The following is an 18,621-nucleotide window of genomic DNA, read 5'->3' on the forward strand; positions in this document are numbered from 1 at the left end:
CATCCTATATTAAAGAGTATCAGAATATTAACAGATGTTTGAAGAGTTATATTGCTTGTGTAAATGGCCTATTCAATATTTACACTGCTCTGTTTACATGCCTCCTTCATACATAGGTGCGGTAGTATCACAGTCATGGTTCACTTGAACAAGTAGAAGATAAAATACCCTGTGTAGTCACTAGTATGTACACAGTTTATATGGAGACCATGCAACAGAGCACCTTCAAGCAACTGGTGAGAAGAGGTGCAGACTCCATCAATTTGATTCTAATTGCATAACCTGAACTCACAGAGGAAGAGAAAACTGGTGAAGTTGGAAGACAGCAATTTTCATTTTCCCTTTGAGTTTACCCTAAGATGTCTAGGACTAGCAGAAATCTGTGCTAGTATCTGGTTATCCTCAAGAAAAAAAAAATCTACATTTTGAACATGAAAACACCTTCAATTGTATGTAATTTTAATCTTGAAGACATCACAAATTTCAATTTTTTTCAGCAAATCAAAGATACTTGTAGATCCATAGCAAATGTTTTTTAAACCAAAATGTCCTGAAACAAAACAAGTAGAGATTCACCAGAAAAGGTTCATGAAAGGAAATGGCTTGGTGTTGGATGTAAAGAGATCTAAATATGGTATAACATCAATATACCCTTACCTCTCCTCCTTAGTAAGATTTGTAAGTGCTGATGCTCTTCTGGATAAAATAAAACTACAACAAAGATAAATTATTGATGTTACAAAATATTTATACAAGCTTATCATAATCATTCATTCATTCAATAATTGTTCATATTTTCTATTTTTCATATGGTTTCTCCATTTCGGACAATATTTTACAGAAGCCATAAAAACATAAAGCTTCTTATGGATACAACTACTATCCTAATTTATGCAAAAAAAGCAAATAAGTCTTCCAGGATTGGACAAGGAAAACCACACCTCTTTGGCTAAATTGTAAGGCAGCTACCTTGGGAATCTGTTCCTTAATTTGCAAAATCTTCTTAAGGAGAACTCTTACTTCCTGACCCTAGTCAATAGCCTCTCTCAGCCAAACTCATTCCCTATGCTGTACTGAAGAGATGCTATCATGTTGAAACAGTGCTGTCTAAAGTTGGGAATCCGTTCCTTCGGTTCACCTTTAATACCACATCATGTCACTAGGCTACCCCTTACCGACATGTGACGTAATTCCCGATATATCAAAATATGATAACGGTTTTTCACTGCGTTTAACCCTGTAACGGGAAATCGTGCCCAAAGTCGAAAATTTTTTAAAATTCTATAAAAAGTGATCAAAAGGTCGTACAGTCCTAAAAATGATAACATTGTAAACGTCATCAAACTCCGCAAAAAAACGACACTACCCACAGCTCCATACACCAAAGTATGAAAAAGTTATTAGCCCAGAAGATGGCAAAATCCCCCAAGAAAATTTTGTACAGGAGGTTTTAATTTTTTTAAATGTATGAAAACATTATAAAACCTATACAAATTTGGTATCCCCGTAATCGTACAGACCCAAAGAATAAAGTCGACATGTCATTTGGGGTGCACAGTGAAATCCGTAAAATCCAAGCCCACAAGAATACGGCACAAATGCGTTTTTTTAACAATTTCACTGCATTTGGAATTTTTTCACGCTTCCCGGTACACGGCATGGAATATTAAATACTACCAATTTGAAGTGTAATTTGTTACGCAGAAAATAAGCCATCACACAGCTCTGTACATGGAAAAATAAAAAAGTTACAGATTTTTGAATGTGGGGAGTGAAAAATGAAAACGCAAAATCGAAAAAGGGCCGCGACGGGAAGGGGTTAAAAGTTATGCTTGATGTTAAGGTGCTGCCTTACATGGTAGCAAAAGAGGTGTGGTTTTATTTGTCCCTTCCTGAAACCTTATTTGCCTATTTTCCAGAATCCCCTAGTGGAGCATCAATGGCTTTAAGTCTCCAAGCGACTGCAAGTCAGCCCTAAGTGGCAAAGTCTCTGTAAGGAGAACTTTTACTCCCTGACTCTATCCTAATGTATAAAATTCACTGCAGTGGTTTATCTTACAAATCAAAAAATAAAACAGCACACAAATTACAAAGCCTACAAATACATATTTTGAAATATTTTTATTGTTGGAATTAACTGATACTTGTAAAACACAGATCTTATAAATCAAATGAATGAATGATGACTTTTGTATTGTTAATATTCTGGAAAAATAACTTTTTCTTACCCCATGATAGCAGGACATGAACCATCAGGCTTTGTATCGTCTAATGCAATCTCAACTGGAGTGTTGTCATCATCAATAAACATAGCTCCACAGTAATCTTTTAAGGAAAACAAGAGTGTTGAACACTTAGTTACCATATGTTCATGAGATATTGCTAAAAAGTATTTCCTTTTTTTCCATTTTTTTTTTCTATTTTGTATTAGGAAATCATATGTAAACCTAGCAACATAAAGCAAACAGTTAAATCCTGTAAAATATTGGATTAGTGCCATGTTTAACAATACATAGGTAATCATAAACAACAATTTGATGCTGAGCTTTACAGAATGCTAGTTCTCTTCATCATACATGATGTTAACATCATGTCTGACGAAGTGAACTAGTATTCTGGAAACCTCACCATCAAATAGCCTCAAAGAGGTAGAGCCTGATTTCTTCACTCTTCTAATAAGATATTCACTTTAATAGTTATCAATATTTACTTTTATTTTTTTTGAGTATAATGTTTATACAGTGCTCAAAACTCCACCTCAAAGTTCAAACATGAATACAGTTGAAATGTGATATCCTCACCACCTCCTCAGCAATGGAAGTAGAGGTGCTTCAGAATAGATTCACACCACCTGCAAGTTCAATTGTCCAAGTTCTTCACCTTTCTCCCGATCCTGGATGGAAAATTTGGTTGCAGATCACAGTGTCAAAAATAATAAAAATGTTATTGAATGATAAAAAAATTAGCTATAAAATGCTTGTTTTGATAAAATAAAAATTCTCTGGAAAAAGTCTAAATAGGCAAAACCCAATGTCAGATAATGTGTACGGTGTCATATGGATGAATTTGATCAAAGGGCAAAAAAGCTACTTTGTGAACATTCAAAAACATTTTATTATCATTTGCAATTGAAATGTGCATCATATGTCCACCCAAATTATCCATCCAGGATCCTGAGCTCAAGTATGTAACTTAGAACTTAGGCATCCCACTGTTTTCATGTTTGGAAATGCCACTTTGAAATGAAGTTTTGAGAACAGATCACTACTTATATATACTGTAATTTATTTTTGGATTTTTTTCAGGGTCTGCAGCGATATATAAAATAGAACAAATATTACAACAAAAATATCTAAGTGCATTTACCAAGTTTTCTCCAAAATGGTTCCTTGTAATACATCATAGTCTTTATTACAGATCCCATTGGAAGTCTCTGAATTAGCTGATTTCTAATAGGGGGCAGCTCAGGATTAAAATGAATTTTTGTAGTTAATGTTGGTGGTATAGCACTAATAACGTACTTGGCCTGAAAAATAAAAATCACATTGATCATCATTTTTACTTCCACCACTACACCAGAACAGAGAGGCACAATATTAGTGAGCATTTTTTATGATAAATAGTGTGCCCAATTATACAAAAAGAATTTCATAAAGCTTTAAGGGGTTGTCTGAAGGAAAAGAACACATTGTCAATCCACAGGATTAGGGAGAAGTGCCAAATCACTGGGAATGCTACAGTTTGGACTGCCAGTGCTTGGAGAATATGGGACTGAGTGTCCGACAAAGTCCCCCCTGTGGATTAAAGTATAACTGTCATTTTATCATTGCACGTGGGGGAGTGTTGTGAACATTTTTGTAATAATACTTTATTATGAAATTCCTCTTAGTTTGTGAAATATCAGGCTCCGGAGCTCCCTCTGGAGAGAGTCCTTTGAATTTGGTAAAAAGATCTACCTTGGTAATGGAAGATCAACTTAGGTGAACTTTCAATTTGATAGACCAATCTACCTCCTTTCCTTCAATTAGGCTGACAGATCTACCATGACAATGGCATGTTACACCCTATTTATTTACAAACTAAGCTGAATTTCTTAAAAGTATATTAGAATTTTTTTTACAACAGTCCCCCCACACAATATAAATAGCATCTGAAATGATAGATACTCTTTCAGCAATGATGCACATGGATGATCCGCAGTCTTCTTATCAGTGTGAGGTTGTGCGAGAAGTGAATTAACTCACAGTGTGGAGACTTTTGGTACCTTGTTCTCACAATAGGGGATACTTATCTTTCATGGAAAGATAAAATGGATTATTGAAGAGCAATAAAAACTAAAATATCTACTTACATCATATACTTCATGGTTTAAGGTCTCCACAGTGACATTTTCACCAGTCTGATCCAGCCTAACCACTGGTCTCTGTAATTTAACTCGATCCTGAAGAAGGTCTGATAACTTCTCACTAACCTGACCAGCACCTCCAACAAACTTTCTTTCCTATAATACAAAAGACATTTTAATAATAATTGTTTACACATAATCTGTCTACCGTAAAGTAAACTAGTCCATAATGTCAATAATGTTGAAACTACAGTATTGTTTATTTTACAGTTACTAAATGGGATACATAATGGGGCACATTTACTTACCTGGTCCTGTCGCGATCCCCGATCCGAACTATCCGTCGAGGATGAAGTCTGGCCCTATTCACCAAGATCGTGCGCCCGATATCCTGCATGTGTCGCTTCCCCGCTGAGGTCCGCCGGAGTTCACCTTCTTCTTCCCGCTGTATGTGAGTGTAATCCCGCCGACGGCCACGCCCCCCCCGATTTGTGTTGAATGAAAGTCGACGTGTGTTGTGTTACATGAAATCCGATTGCGTGTGCCAAAAACCCCTGTTAAATGCGCCGCAAATCGGAAATAGTTAGGAAACCCAATGGAAATGCGCTCCGCGGACCATAAATAAATGTGCCCCAATGTTTTATTCTATTCTATTATTTAAGAGAATTATCAATAAATTAGGGATGGGCTGGGCTTTTAAAAAAAAATAAACATGCACTCCCCTCCCCTGTTGCTGCTGATGTCCCGCGCTGTGGTCCGTCTGATCCATGCCCCTGTTTGTTTACAGGGGCACGTAAACTGTGCATGGGGGGCTTCCGGATGGCTGGCGACTCCCATCCGTCACCATATCCTAGCAACTACAATGCTGAGAGATAAAGACAGATGAGAGTGGCCGGCCACCTCTGCCAGCCACCTATGGCGTTTCTAGTGTACAGCGCAGCAGTGTCTGCTAGCGTTATCGGAGGTTTCCGATAACGCTAGCAGTGTAACACTGCTGGGACTGTTTTAGCACTAGGAGCTGCTTACTTTTGTTTAAAAAAAAACTGTCAAAGTAAGCCAAAACAAACAGACATAAGATAAATAACCCCCAATTAGTTAGAGTCCAACAAAGTCATGAACATCAGAAACATGAGCAGAACATGCAAGTGAAATGCTACTCTTCTTATAGGGATTATCAGGATTTATTTAAGAAAAAATTTAATTGGTAAATGAATGTTAGAAAAAATATCTTACAAAGAAATTAGCTTTAAATGGAAAAGGTGATGATCAGCTCATCTCTAAATTATGGATGTTTATATGAAGAACAAATATGAAAAGCAGCTTTTGTTTATGGAAATTCTTTGCAATGAGGGTATCAGAGAAGATAGACCAGCTATGAGACGAAAACCAGAGGCTGTTACAACTGTTTGAATCTAGTATCTAAACAATGAATCACAAATTACCTGTCCTCCGTTTTCCACTGAAAACATTCGCTGTGTTCCGCCACAAAGTTTTGTATACCAGAGGAACCATAATACAGAAACATGCTGCGTTTCCGAAGTGACATTCACGTTCACAAAAAGCTGACCAAATCTTTTAGCTGTCCTGTTAGAAAAAGGATGTAAATATAATGAATGTTATATATTGTCCCAAAAACATTCTTCATGTACAGACCACTGTCATTACAGAAGACATAATTATAACTATTTGAGATAAAAGACTGTAAAGTCAACTATAGACTGAATATAGCTAAAGGGAACCTGTCACCAGGGACCTCATCTTCACTAAAGAAAGGTTGCAGAAACTTATTACATCTGCAGTGCAAACCTTTCTGCCTTTTATAAGCATTTACATTACAATATAATTGTGTGTTATAACTTACCTTGCACCCTGACAAAATTCTGGAGTAGTCACAGGGACTGGGATTTGGTTTGGATGCATTTCAAAAAACATGTGCCTTGTCTGTGTTACTCACTCCTCAGAGCTTGCCCCCCACCTTTGTGCTCCTGTACAGCTCCACCTCCTAGAAAAGGCAGAGAGGCATATTTGCACTGCAGGTGTCATGGGCTTTTACAATCCGTCTTTAGTGAAAATGAGGTCCCTGGTGATAGGTTCCCTTTAAGAAGTATATGGCCAAGAATACAAAGGACATATATAAATTGTCTGTAATGGACATTCCAGATCTATTCCGGTGAAGGCAAAATCTGTGTGTGGCTGGTTTCTGCAATGATTTTTAGCCAGAATTTATCAGTAGGCAGGGCAAAGTTCAACTTAGGTTGAAATCTAAGTATGCAAGACTTTTTACATACTCTTGCATGTGTTTGGAAGTTGTTTAATAAGAAACTGCCCAAAACTATCCTAAAAAAGGGAAAAAAAATCAATATATAGTCAGGGATCTCAACAGCTTCCAGGTCATGTTCCTTTGATAGCCTTTTCTGGTGGCATCATCCTTGAAACAGAAGCGTAAAGTCATATAGAGATGGAGCGCAGAGCATTGAAGTCAAGTTCTTTCCGCCACATCAACATTATAACACAAATTTATATCTCACTTCAAAGATAATTTGCTAGATGATGCCACAACACTGGTCAATTAAATTAATAGGATCTGAAAGGTGTTCAGCAGCTTTACAACATATGGGTAGGGGTTTATTAGGTCAATTTCTCCTGACAGGTTCCCATTAAATTCCATATGGTATGCTGTGAGTACAAATCACTGATGTTAAGCCACCAGAACTTTTGCTGCAGCTAACCTGGTCTATAATATTCTTATTTTAAAGGAATTTTCTTGCTAAAGAGAATTATAAAACATTAGTTGATGCAAATTTCTGATAGGCTAAAGGTTTGACTTCCACATATTAGACAATTGTGTATTATGCAAATATTGTATAAATGCATATGGTGGGGAAACCCCTTTCAATTAAATGTCCTTTACAGATGCCAGGGAAACAAATTATACATTACAAATTTAATTAGTTTCACAATTTATAATGACATTTTTTCATGCTTTCTTATTATAAATCGAATACTTGAATATTACTTTGTCCAACAAACTTTGTCTATAAACTCCTTCATCGTCATTTTGTCCCATTCGTCTGCATGAGGTGCTTTCCAAGGAGCATCAACTGGAATCTGAAGTTAAATAATAAAAAAAAGACAAGCATGAAAGGAAATTAAAAAACTATTTCCTGGTTATAATAAGTGAATATTAACTTATATAGTAACTTATGGAAGAATACTATTTGCTTGTTCAGTAGCGTGTATTTTTATTTATATTAATATGTATAAATCAATTAAGATTTTTATTAGTGCATCTCTATGGAGAGGGGAGGAGTCACCCCCTCCTCTTCTCCACTGCACCACACATATGTCCGCCCAGCTATGGTCCGGCGGGCATACTTTCTTGTGAATCTACTCTTAAGCTTTTCATCTTAAATTGTTACAGGCATAAACTTATATGTATTTTATAAGTATTTTATGATACAGAAAAGAATCACGTGTAGTGTGCATATGTATTCAACCCCCTATGTAATGATGCTCCTAAAGGAATCCTGTTTGTCCAATTGCCTCTAGAAGTCACCTAATTCATAAATAGAAGATTCTATGCCATTTATTCTCATTTTAACCAAAGCATTTTTTATGAAGGCATCAGATGTTTCTTAAAGGAATCTTACCTCATAATCAAGCATGAAAAACCAGGACAAATATCAGTTGTGTGTTACTCAAATCTGCCCTTCAAAGAACAGTGGCAATAAGAAAGAACATTTTGAAAGCAAGCCATTAGAAGTCATTTTTTCCAGTTTGCAAGGCGCCCTGTTCAGATGAGAGGAAAATTTAAGTTTTTGGCCTTACTCCCAAATGCTATGTGTGGAGATACCTCGCATATCACCACAACAAACCATCACCACAATAAAGCATGGTGGTGTCAATCTACATGCTGTGGGGATACTTTGCTTGCTTTAACAGGGACTAGGGAGCTGATCCGAGTAGATGGGAAGATAGAGCTGAATACAGGGAAATCCTGGAGGAAAACATATTAGAGGTAGTAAAAGATATGAGACTGGAGCACAGATTCACCTTCCAGCAAGGCAATATAGGCAATATCCAGACTGGAATCCCATAGAGAATCAGTAACTTGACTTGAAAATTGTTACAATACAGTACAATAAAGCTTTATTGATCCCTGAGGAAATTGTGATGTACATGACTGCAGCATTTAGAGTACACAAAAGAAAATTATAGACATAGTCAGGAGCACAGATGTAACACAGGAAATAGGGGTACAATATGGCTTGGGGGAACTTTTGTTGGAGGGGCAAGTGGAGGTATTAAGTTGGCTTGGCTGCTCCTTGTGTCCATTTATTCTGTTCTGAAACCTCGTTGTTCAGCAGCTGATCTGACTATATTGGTCCTTTCTTGTGCTCTGTTGTTGGAGTAGTACTTGGTGCAATGCGTTTCCTGCAAGGGAAATAAACTTGCTGCAACTGCTAACCTGCCAAAAGCTGTCAATTTGGCTCAGGCTATCCCCAGACAATGGCGTAGTATGATGAGTATCATATTTCCCTCCAGACGCCATCTTGTTCACCCAGATGCCATCTTGTTTACTTTTCTCTATCTCCTGATTCAGACACCATTTTGTGTAGTCTGTGTAGAGATCGTTTTGGATGCTGGCTTTCTGCTCTGCAGAGCCCGCTTATCTTGTTTTGACTACTGGGAAGCCTTCATAGTACATTTGTGGCTAGGATGATGATGATAAGCTACTGTTCCCGGGAAATCGGTGCTTTTTAGAAGAAACAAATCCTTCAGCATTACAGCATTATTTTGGGAAAGTAGCCTTAGGGAAGGTGCTCAAAGTATATTCAAGCTAACCTCTAGTATTTCAGTATTTTATCACCTTTTTACACCCTACACAAAGCATTCCTGTGTTCTATATACACGGCTGTGACCCGAAAATTAAGTGTGATTGAGTAAATTTATGACCAGGTGTCTGTGTCTTTCTGTGCTGTTTCATCACAGTGCTGGGAACACAGACTCATGTAATTTTAGATCACCTTACAGCTGAGAAAGGGTTGTTGGAACCCTGGATATAATCTCTATCAGTAGCATATAATGCTTGTGATAGTAGATTCGTAAAACATCTTTAGAATTTAGTTACAGATGTTGAATGATTTAAGTTTCCTGAGGAAGAACATTCTGGAGGAAGCTTTTTTGAGTGCCATGTTGCTGTTTGCCGTCCATTCTAACTTATCATCGATTACGACAATTGTTTGTTGTTCACAAACAATCTATTAGTAATTTGACTGAGCAAGACTTATGCTGCAAAAAGCATTGGCAAAATTCCAGCCTCTACTTGTTCAAATATCAATAAAATACATTTAAGTTTGTGGTAGTAACATTTAAAAAAAAAAAAAAGTTCACAAGGAAGAAATGTTTTTGCAACCTACTGTATGTATTTCCTTGTATCAACAGCAGCATGAAATTGCATGTAATTTTAATCAATTTGAAACAAAAATTAGCCTGTTTAATCCATTTGTTAATGCTGCATATATTGTACATTAAACATGAATTCACAAGAAACTTTACCTCTTTTCCCCACTCATCAATTGTTCTCCATAGATGATTGTAATCCAAAATAACCAAAGGGTTCCACGAGGGAGGAAAAGCCCCATGAAATGCACACGTTCTTCCCTTGAAAATAAAAGACAAAATAATGAATTACTAGATCTTTATAACGGAGAATACTTTAAATCAAAAGAAATATAAAGATGTGACTGTAATTATGCAATCAAGAAAGTGGAACAAAAATATTCTGAAACATTTGAAAGCAAAAAGAATTAATCAAATGACTAGGATTCTTGTCAAAGCTTCACTGATGGCGGTAATTCATTGTATGATAACTCATTATATGCAGACACTGTGACTAAAGGCCCTTTTAGTTGAGCTGATTATCGGGAAAATAAGTGTTCCTATGGTGTGCTACTGGCAGTAAGCAAACTGTAAGAGAAACATATTATTGCCTGGTGCCCGGCATCAATCTCTAAGAATCCTTACAATACGTCCAATGTGCATTAGAGAACGGACAGTCCTCCATAAACATTCATGTTAGTGACCCACACTAAGCCTCTGCTACTGAGAGGAAGCCTGTTTCTATATTTATTCCTAGCCATGATGTAAGCAGGGTCGGCTCCAGCTTTCAGTAAGTCCCTGGGCAACAGAGCCTGAGTGGGCCCTTTTGCAGTAAACTCACGTGGCAGCATTAAAAATTCAGAAACTAAAACAGTCTCCTGTTCCCTAAAATATCCCCTAGTTAATCATAACAAACAGCCCCCCATGGTTATTTTATTTAAGCCTCTCCCCTCACACGCTATGTTTTCATCAGATACAGACCCCCTCATGGTTATTTTATATAAAGCCCCCTCACTCCATATGGATTCATTAGATACAGCCCCCTCACCCCTATGGATTCCTTATGTACAGCCTTATATGCCCAATGCTAGCGCCAGCCCTGGATGTAAGTCTTATAGGAATTGAGACCTGACTTCCTTTGCACACAAAGGATGATGGTACAAATATATCAAAAGTGTTTGATGGTGGTGGTGGTGGTGGGGGGGGGTCGGGGGACATATCCTGGAGCTGACACTGACCCACAAGGGTTTCCAGAACAAGGAACAGCAAGGAGAGGTGCTGTGTGCCCTCAAGGTCTGCTGCCACCAGAAGCATTACTTTAGACCACTACCTTGGTGTCCCTGAAGTGAAGTGTGGCTCCTGCTCTGCATTCCATAGGGGCATAAGGGGTAGCAAGTAGTGCAGCTCTTTGCCTCTTCTCCTCCCCAAAATCACCCGGACTGACAATCAGCATGTTCACCTCCTCTTGTAGCTTCTATCTACCGCTCAAGCCATGCTAACCCCAACATATAAGAAGGAGGCTATTACCAGGAGCTATGCTTCCATTCTAAAGCTTCCTCTAACAGGTACCACGTGGCATCAGCATAATACACAGCCGTCTTCCAGTGAAGCCTTGCCCTTTTATGCAGAACACGGCCCTTTTGTTATAGTATTTGTAAAAGTGTCTTAAACCCTTAATAAACGCGGCAACAGTTTTTGGTGAAATTTAGGACATAATTCTGTCTTGAACAGATTGTCTAATGTTCCCTAACGGGTCACATTTAAAGGGAGAGTCCAATTCCTGTACAGATAGCAGGAAAATGACACAGCTGGCATCACTTTATTACCTGTGCCAGTCACGTAATAAACATTGCTAGAAAAAAAGGTTATTTTTACACGCCTTAAATAACAAGTTTAACATCCTTTGATATCTCCAAAAATATGTGCAGTGACCTTTACAAATAGTCCAGACTGTGAGTATTCTACATTGTGTATTTTGTACAGTACTTCAGCAAGGAGAATACAAATATAAAGACATAAAATGATCAATAAATCATTTTGAGGATGAAAGTTTGCTTCCCAATATGGGCAATATACAGTAATTTGTATCACTGGGCCAAATGTGTTATGTCTAGTTTCAATTCAGCTGCAGGGATCAGGCTTTTTGTGATTGATTAAAAAAGCTGCAAATGTCAATGGAGCTCTACAGAAAAGAAGATTTAGCGACAACCAGGGATCAATGTGCAGCATACCGACTATCTTCTGAAAGCGTTAATTATTATTGAATGCTGAAATCTAAGCACACAGGAGAGAAAGGAAAGATAGATGACAGACAGCTGAATTCACAGTGTACGTGACAGAGCAGAAGTACAGCAGTGCATATATAATACACCGCCTTTGCTTGTTGTTTCCATAAAAGCGTTGGCTGTATATTAGAGCCATTAATCATTATATCTTGGAAAACTTGCTGTGAACTATAATGCTTCACATAGCAATCTTTTCTTCTTATCTGCTTCACAAAAAGCTCTAGAGGCAAGGTTATAAAAGGGAGAGAATATGAAAAATGAACTTTTTCAACCTCCTTATAAAACTGATTGCACTTCTATAAAAACACGAGAAGTTGAAACAACTAGCATGTTGTTTTTAAAGAGGAACCACATAAAAAAAAGAACCAGAATAAAAGTTAGCTGAAAAAATATGTTTGTGCAAACTAAGGTCTTTGTTGTTGACATTTAACCTAGACAGTGGTTAATTTTCAGCCATACACACTATATACTGACTAAGTACATGGGCAGTCCTAACGGAATTGTCTGAACCAGAGATTCACAGCCAGTGGAGTAACAACACATAATAGAACAACATACCATATTTGGATTGGGCCCCATATACCAAACCTCTCGCTGCCCCCCACCCTACCCACACGTTATACTTGAGAATACACATATACGCTAGACAGACATATACACACAGCACGCACACATACTCATAGACCATATATACATATATATATATATATATATATATATATATATATATATATATATATATACACTGTCCAGTAGTAGCCCCCTTAATAAGTCCATAAAGTGCAGCCACATTCATCACATTCATCTCAACTAAACGGGGTTACAAGCCGTGCCAACAGGCCACATGCAGCCCATCAATCCATGAGTTGCAGTCCACACTCTGCTAACAGTCAGAGTTCAATAAGCACTTCCTGGATGACCTTTATTCACAGAGGACTATACTGAAGAAGCTGTTGCACTCATTACCTGAACTTTCATCAGCACATTGCTGAATCACAGATTACTAAATATTACCATGTGTGTAATCCGGCTATTGTATCAGTCCATTACTGATTTTCCACTTACATTTTGTATTGAAAATTCTTAATAAAAATTGTTTTGAAAAAAATAAATAAATAAAATAAGCACTCTCATAACTGATGGAAGCTTTCTGGTGCAGGAGGCCGGGTAGTAATGTGTGATGCAAAAATGTGTATGCGCCGAGGTCAGGACCCAGTGCAGAACGGCCCAGGAGCAGGATAGAACCCGGGAGTGGTTAGTAGTCGTCCGCTGTTCCAGGGTCCTCCTGCTCTTGGCCCAGTTCTGATTCGGGACCTGATGCCGCCATATACAACCAGCACGGTACACAGAGCAGAGAGCACATGAAAGAGAGAAGAAGCTGAAGTGTGGTGCAGGGAGGAGAATAGGATCCAGGAAAGAAGAGGATTTAATCATTTTTTTGTCTGTTCTGGGGTCTTCAGTATTGTCTATGGGGTGTACAGTTTTATTGTCTGCTATGGGATTGCCAATATTTGTCTGCACTGGGGGTCTCCAGTATTATTAGTTTTATGCTCCATTTTCTGGGGGTCTCCAGTATTATTGTCTACTCTGGGGGCCTTTAGTATCAGTATTTGTCTTCTCTAGAGGTCTCCAATATTGTTAGTCTGCTATGGAGTCTCCAGTATTATTGTCTGCTCTGGGGGTCTTAAGTATCAATATTTATCTGCTCTCGGGGTCTACAATAGGGAGTCTCCAATATTAATATCTGCTATGGTTTCTCCAGTTTTATTATATGCTCTCTAGTTAGTTTTTTTTTTTTTAATATATATAATTGTGTTTTTATTATTATTTTTCAAAAATATATAACAAACAAGTTATCATGTACAAATATCACATGAAAGTTTTCCAATAATAAAATAACTAAAAGACAAAAGAGAAGGGATCTATTTCCCCGTGGAGTATCAGCAATGTAAATGTCCTGCTTGCGTATCATAATGCAAAATCCAGCAGTACCATATGCCTACTATATTAAAACAAATACCAAAGATGGCATCATATCAATGCTTAACCATTCTAAGGGGTTGGGAAAAGGGGTACAGACACAGACAGTCATTCATACTCACTATGACAACAATTACCACTTGGGAAGACACTAAAAGGATGGCCCTGTCACTCTCCTCCTCTTGCTCGTTCCTCAATCCAGTAGTGGTCCCATCGATCCCAGGTTTTGTCAAACTGTGGAATACGATTGTTCAGGGAAGCGGTCAGATATTCCATACTGCGAGTTTCTCTAACCCTAGAGAGAAGATCCATTCGGGAGGGGGGGGGCTTGTCTCTTCCAAAACTGCGCTATCAGACATCTCGCAGCTGTGAGAATGTGTAGGCTCAGTTTTGTGGTCGCCTTGGCCATGGGGTGTGGAGAGACGTTCAGCAAGTGAAATAATGGGGAGAGTGGAATATCCACCGCTACGACCTCCCGAAGGAGAGTCTTTACTTCCTGCCAAAAAGGCTGCAACAATGGGCACATCCAGAAGATGTGTTGAAGAGTACCTCCAACTGAGCCACATCGCCAGCAAGTATCTGGTGTGTCTGGGAATAATCTGTGTAGCAAGTATGGGGTATGGTACCACTGCATCAACAGTTTGTACTGGTTCTCCTTATGTGTAGCACACAGGGAGGTCTTAGCCGCCCTATGCCAAATCAGTCGCCAAGTGTCCTGAGATATCGGCCCCCCCACTATGCTCTCCCACTTGGCCATATACGAGTGTGCAATGGGCTCGTCTGGGCTGGGATGGAGTAGTATCATGTAGATATCTGATATGAGTCCAGATGTTTGGGTCGCAGTTTTGCAAATGTGTTCAAACGTAGTGGGTGCCGAGACTGTCTCAGCACTGTCCAGGGATTCTAAAAAGTGTCTGATTCGAATGTAGTGAAAATTGGCCGCATGTGGGAGATGGAATTTATCCTGTAGGGCTGCAAAGGGCAAGATCTTCCTATCGCGGTAATCCACAATATCTGCAAATCTAAATAAACCCTTCTCATGCCAGGGTTTAATTTCCTGCCCAGCCCCGGCTTGTTGCATGAGGGGAGTGTGTAAAAAGGATTGCATAGGGGAACAGTTGGACACCAATGGGAACCTGGCCAAACAGGCCCTCCATAACTTAATTGTGAATGAGATAGGGCCTAGTTGGGAATCAGGCAGCGCAGGCGCCTCTTTGGGCCAAAGGTAGGAGTTAGGATGAAAAGGGGCCAGCCACAGTTTCTCTATCTCCATCCACTTAGAGAATGCCAGTAGGGTGGACCATGCAGGAATGCGTCTCAAGTGTGTTGCCCAGTAGTATTTGGTTATGTCCGACACCGATAGGCCGCCCCTAGATTTGTGAGAGAGTAGAACAGACCTGGAAAATCTGTGTCTCTTTTTCGCCCAGATAAAGTGCAATATTGATGCTTGCAGGGACCTCAGAGCACCCAACGGCACTGCCACTGGCAAGGTTTCAAAAAGGTACAGCAGCTTAGGTAGAATAGTCATTTTGACCGCTGCTATCCTGCCAAAAAGAGAGAGGGGGAGACTGTTCCAGTTATTAAGGAGAGTCCTTATTTCCTGAAAACTACCAGGAAAATTCTGCCCATACAGTGTATTGTAAGAGGGGGTCAGGAGTATCCCCAGGTACTTGATAGTGTCTGCTTTCCAATTATATCTGAATGTGGCCTTCAATTGGTCTACCAGCGGTTGGGTAAGATTGAGAGGCAAGGCCTCCGTCTTTGAGGTGTTCACTTTATAGCCCGAGAGACGGCCATATTGTTGTAGCCTCGCTTGTAGGTTGGGTAGGGAGATTAGGGGTTGAGTGATGGTGAGCAAGATATCATCTGCGAACAACGACAATTTAAATTCCTTGTCTCTAACCATAACGCCATGGATATTGGGGTCTTGACGGATAATGGAGGCCAAGGGTTCAATGCAAAGTATAAAGAGGAGGGGAGAAAGTGGACAACCCTGACGTGTACCATTCTTGATCCGCAGAGGTGGGGAGGACGCGTGTGGAAGCTTAGTTTCTGCTGTAGGATTTGAATAGAACTCCCTCAGAGCCTGGAGAAAGGGACCCTTTATTTCTATGTGTTCCAGGACTTGAAACATAAAGGGCCAGCTGAGGCGATCAAACGCCTTCTCTGCGTCTAAACTGAGAATTAGGGCCTGATCTTTTTGCTTATTAATTACATCGATAAGATCAATTGTTCTCCTCGTGTTGTCACCACCTTGTCGTCCAGGTACAAAGCCCACCTGGTCCTTATGGATTACCTGAGGAATCCACTGAATCAGGCGATTGGCCAGTAGTTTTGTGAATATTTTTAGGTCTGCGTTTAAAAGTGCAATCGGCCTGTAATTAGCACAATTGGTTGCATCTTTCCCAGGCTTGGGGATAAGGGTGATATAGGAATGGGTGAAAGTTGTAGGCATGGGTTCACCTTGTAAGAACGTGTTAAACACTTTTGTCATATGTGGCAACACCACAGGGGAGAAGGTCTGATAGTAAAGATATGTGAGCCCGTCTGGGCCCTGGGATTTCCCATTTGGCATTTCTTTGATCACCTCCTCTATCTCATCCGACGTTAACTTTGAGCTGAGCGTCTCGATGGCCTCTGAGGGGAGTCCCGGTAGGGAGCAGGAGCTCAAGAAGTCCGAGAGCAGCGTTTTTCTAAGGCCCTCATCCAGGGGTAGAGTATTTGGCAGGGAATACAGTTTAGCATAAAATTCTTGGAAGCGAGAGGCAATCGCTCTCGGGTCATGTAATAGATTCCCCCCGGGGATCCCGTATAACATGGGGAGTTTGGTGCTCTCTCTTCTCCCTCAATACACTACTATTTAATTTATTTATTGATGATATAGAGGTAGGAGAATTTAAAGCACTGTGTCTAATTTTGCAGATGACACCAAGCTGTTTAGTGTAATACAGTCTATGGAGGATGTTCATAGGCTGCAGGGTGACTTGGACAAACTGAGTGTTTGGTCATCCACTTGGCAAATGAGGTTCAATGTAGATAAATGTAAAGTTATGAATTATGGGCAGCATGGTGGCCCAGTGGTTGGTACAACAGCCTTGCAATGCCTGGTCCAAGGTTCAAGTTCCATCCAGGTCAACATCTGCAAAGAGTTTGTATGTTCTCTCCATGTTTACGTGGGTTTCCTCCCTCACTCCAAAACCATACTGGTAGGTTGATTAGATTGTGAGCCCCATGAGGACAGTGACCAATTTGGCAAACTGTGCAGCGCTACATAATCTGTGTGTACTATATAAATAAAGGAATTATTATTATCTGGGGGTAATATTCCACATGCAACATATGTTCTGAAAATAAGACCTAGAGCCTCTTTAGGAGCAAAAATTAATATAAGACGCTGTCTTACTTTCGGGGAAACAGGGTAGTAGATCATAAATTAAATGATGGCATGCAATGTTAATCATCTGCCTCTAATGCCAGCAGGATCTTCTCATGGTATAGACTCTCGTGATAGGGATGTAATATTACAACTGTACAACTGTTCGGCCTCACCTGGAATATGCCATCCATTACTGGGCCATAAAAAGGACGCCCTGGAGCTGGAGAGGGTACAACGAGGAGTCACAAAAATGATAAGGGGTTTGAAGGGTCTCACATATAAGGAAATATTAAAACAATAAGATTTATTTAATCACAAAAAGAGCAACTGAGAAGAGAGTAATTCTATAAATATATAATAATGGTCCATACAAAAAATGTGATGGTAATTTGTTCCTGGTTAAATAAAAAAAAGGGAGCATTTTCTCCGCCTGGATAAAACAAGGTTTAATCAGCAGAGGAGACAAAGCTTCTTTACTGTAAGAACTGTGAATCTGTGGAATAGGCTGCTTCAGGAGCTGGTCACAGTATGGAGAGCAGAGAACTTCAAGAAAGGTCTAGATGCTTTTTTAAAGCAAAAAAACATTGATGGTTATGTTATAATATAGAATGGTTTCCCTTACATCCCTTCCTTTCCGTGTTGAACTTGAAGTGGGGCATCTATTACAGCTTTTCAAACTGAAAACTGGCGGTATTTTTTTCCCTCTCTGCGCCCCTTCACCTGAATATATGAAGTGTCGACGCCATAATATTCCTTTTTTCCAACACTCAACTTTTTTTGGTGCAAAATTTTGGCAACGTTTGTGAAACCACCAGTTTTCTGTCGCTTCTATTTTTCCGAAACATTTTTTTGGTGCTTTTTGTGGCGCAAAAATAGCTGCTGTAGAGAATTCTAAACCTTTCAGTCCATGCACTATTCATTAATCCCTTGCGCTACAAACTGAAAAAATATAGCACGTTTCTAGTGCCACCCTGTGCCAAAAATAAGAAATGCCCCCCAATGTGTCTTTTTTCAACCGTATAAACGATATAACTATATGTAACTTTCTAATGCTAAGGTTTTGTTGGCATAGTTTTGCTCAATTTTTGGCCCAATTCAGATGATTTTCACCAAAAAGCCACAAATATAAACAAGCACCTCTGCATTGCTAAGGTAAATAGGGCAAACCTGAGGCAATCAACAACTTCTCCAAATTTTTGCAACCTATGGAATAGGAGCAAAAAATGTGAATGCACCAAAGATTCACACCAAAA

At 39.3% G+C, this 18,621-nt stretch overlaps 1 protein-coding gene across 1 annotated transcript in view; it reads right to left on the reverse strand.

The window, feature by feature from the left end:
• LOC140119111 (amine oxidase [flavin-containing] B-like) overlaps window positions 1–18,621 on the reverse strand; it is a 54,870-nt gene that overhangs the window by 15,743 nt on the left and 20,506 nt on the right. Inside the window, exons 4-10 of the mRNA XM_072137772.1 lie at window positions 9,905–10,009; window positions 7,362–7,453; window positions 5,788–5,929; window positions 4,352–4,501; window positions 3,367–3,526; window positions 2,229–2,325; window positions 658–711 (exon numbers count right to left, since the gene is read on the reverse strand). Of these exons, the coding sequence (XP_071993873.1) occupies window positions 658–711; window positions 2,229–2,325; window positions 3,367–3,526; window positions 4,352–4,501; window positions 5,788–5,929; window positions 7,362–7,453; window positions 9,905–10,009 (800 nt within the window). The remainder of the gene's footprint in view (window positions 1–657; window positions 712–2,228; window positions 2,326–3,366; window positions 3,527–4,351; window positions 4,502–5,787; window positions 5,930–7,361; window positions 7,454–9,904; window positions 10,010–18,621) is intronic.

This window comes from Engystomops pustulosus, chromosome 2 (assembly GCF_040894005.1).
Source record: "Engystomops pustulosus chromosome 2, aEngPut4.maternal, whole genome shotgun sequence".
In the NCBI taxonomy this organism is placed as follows: Eukaryota; Metazoa; Chordata; class Amphibia; order Anura; family Leptodactylidae; genus Engystomops; species Engystomops pustulosus.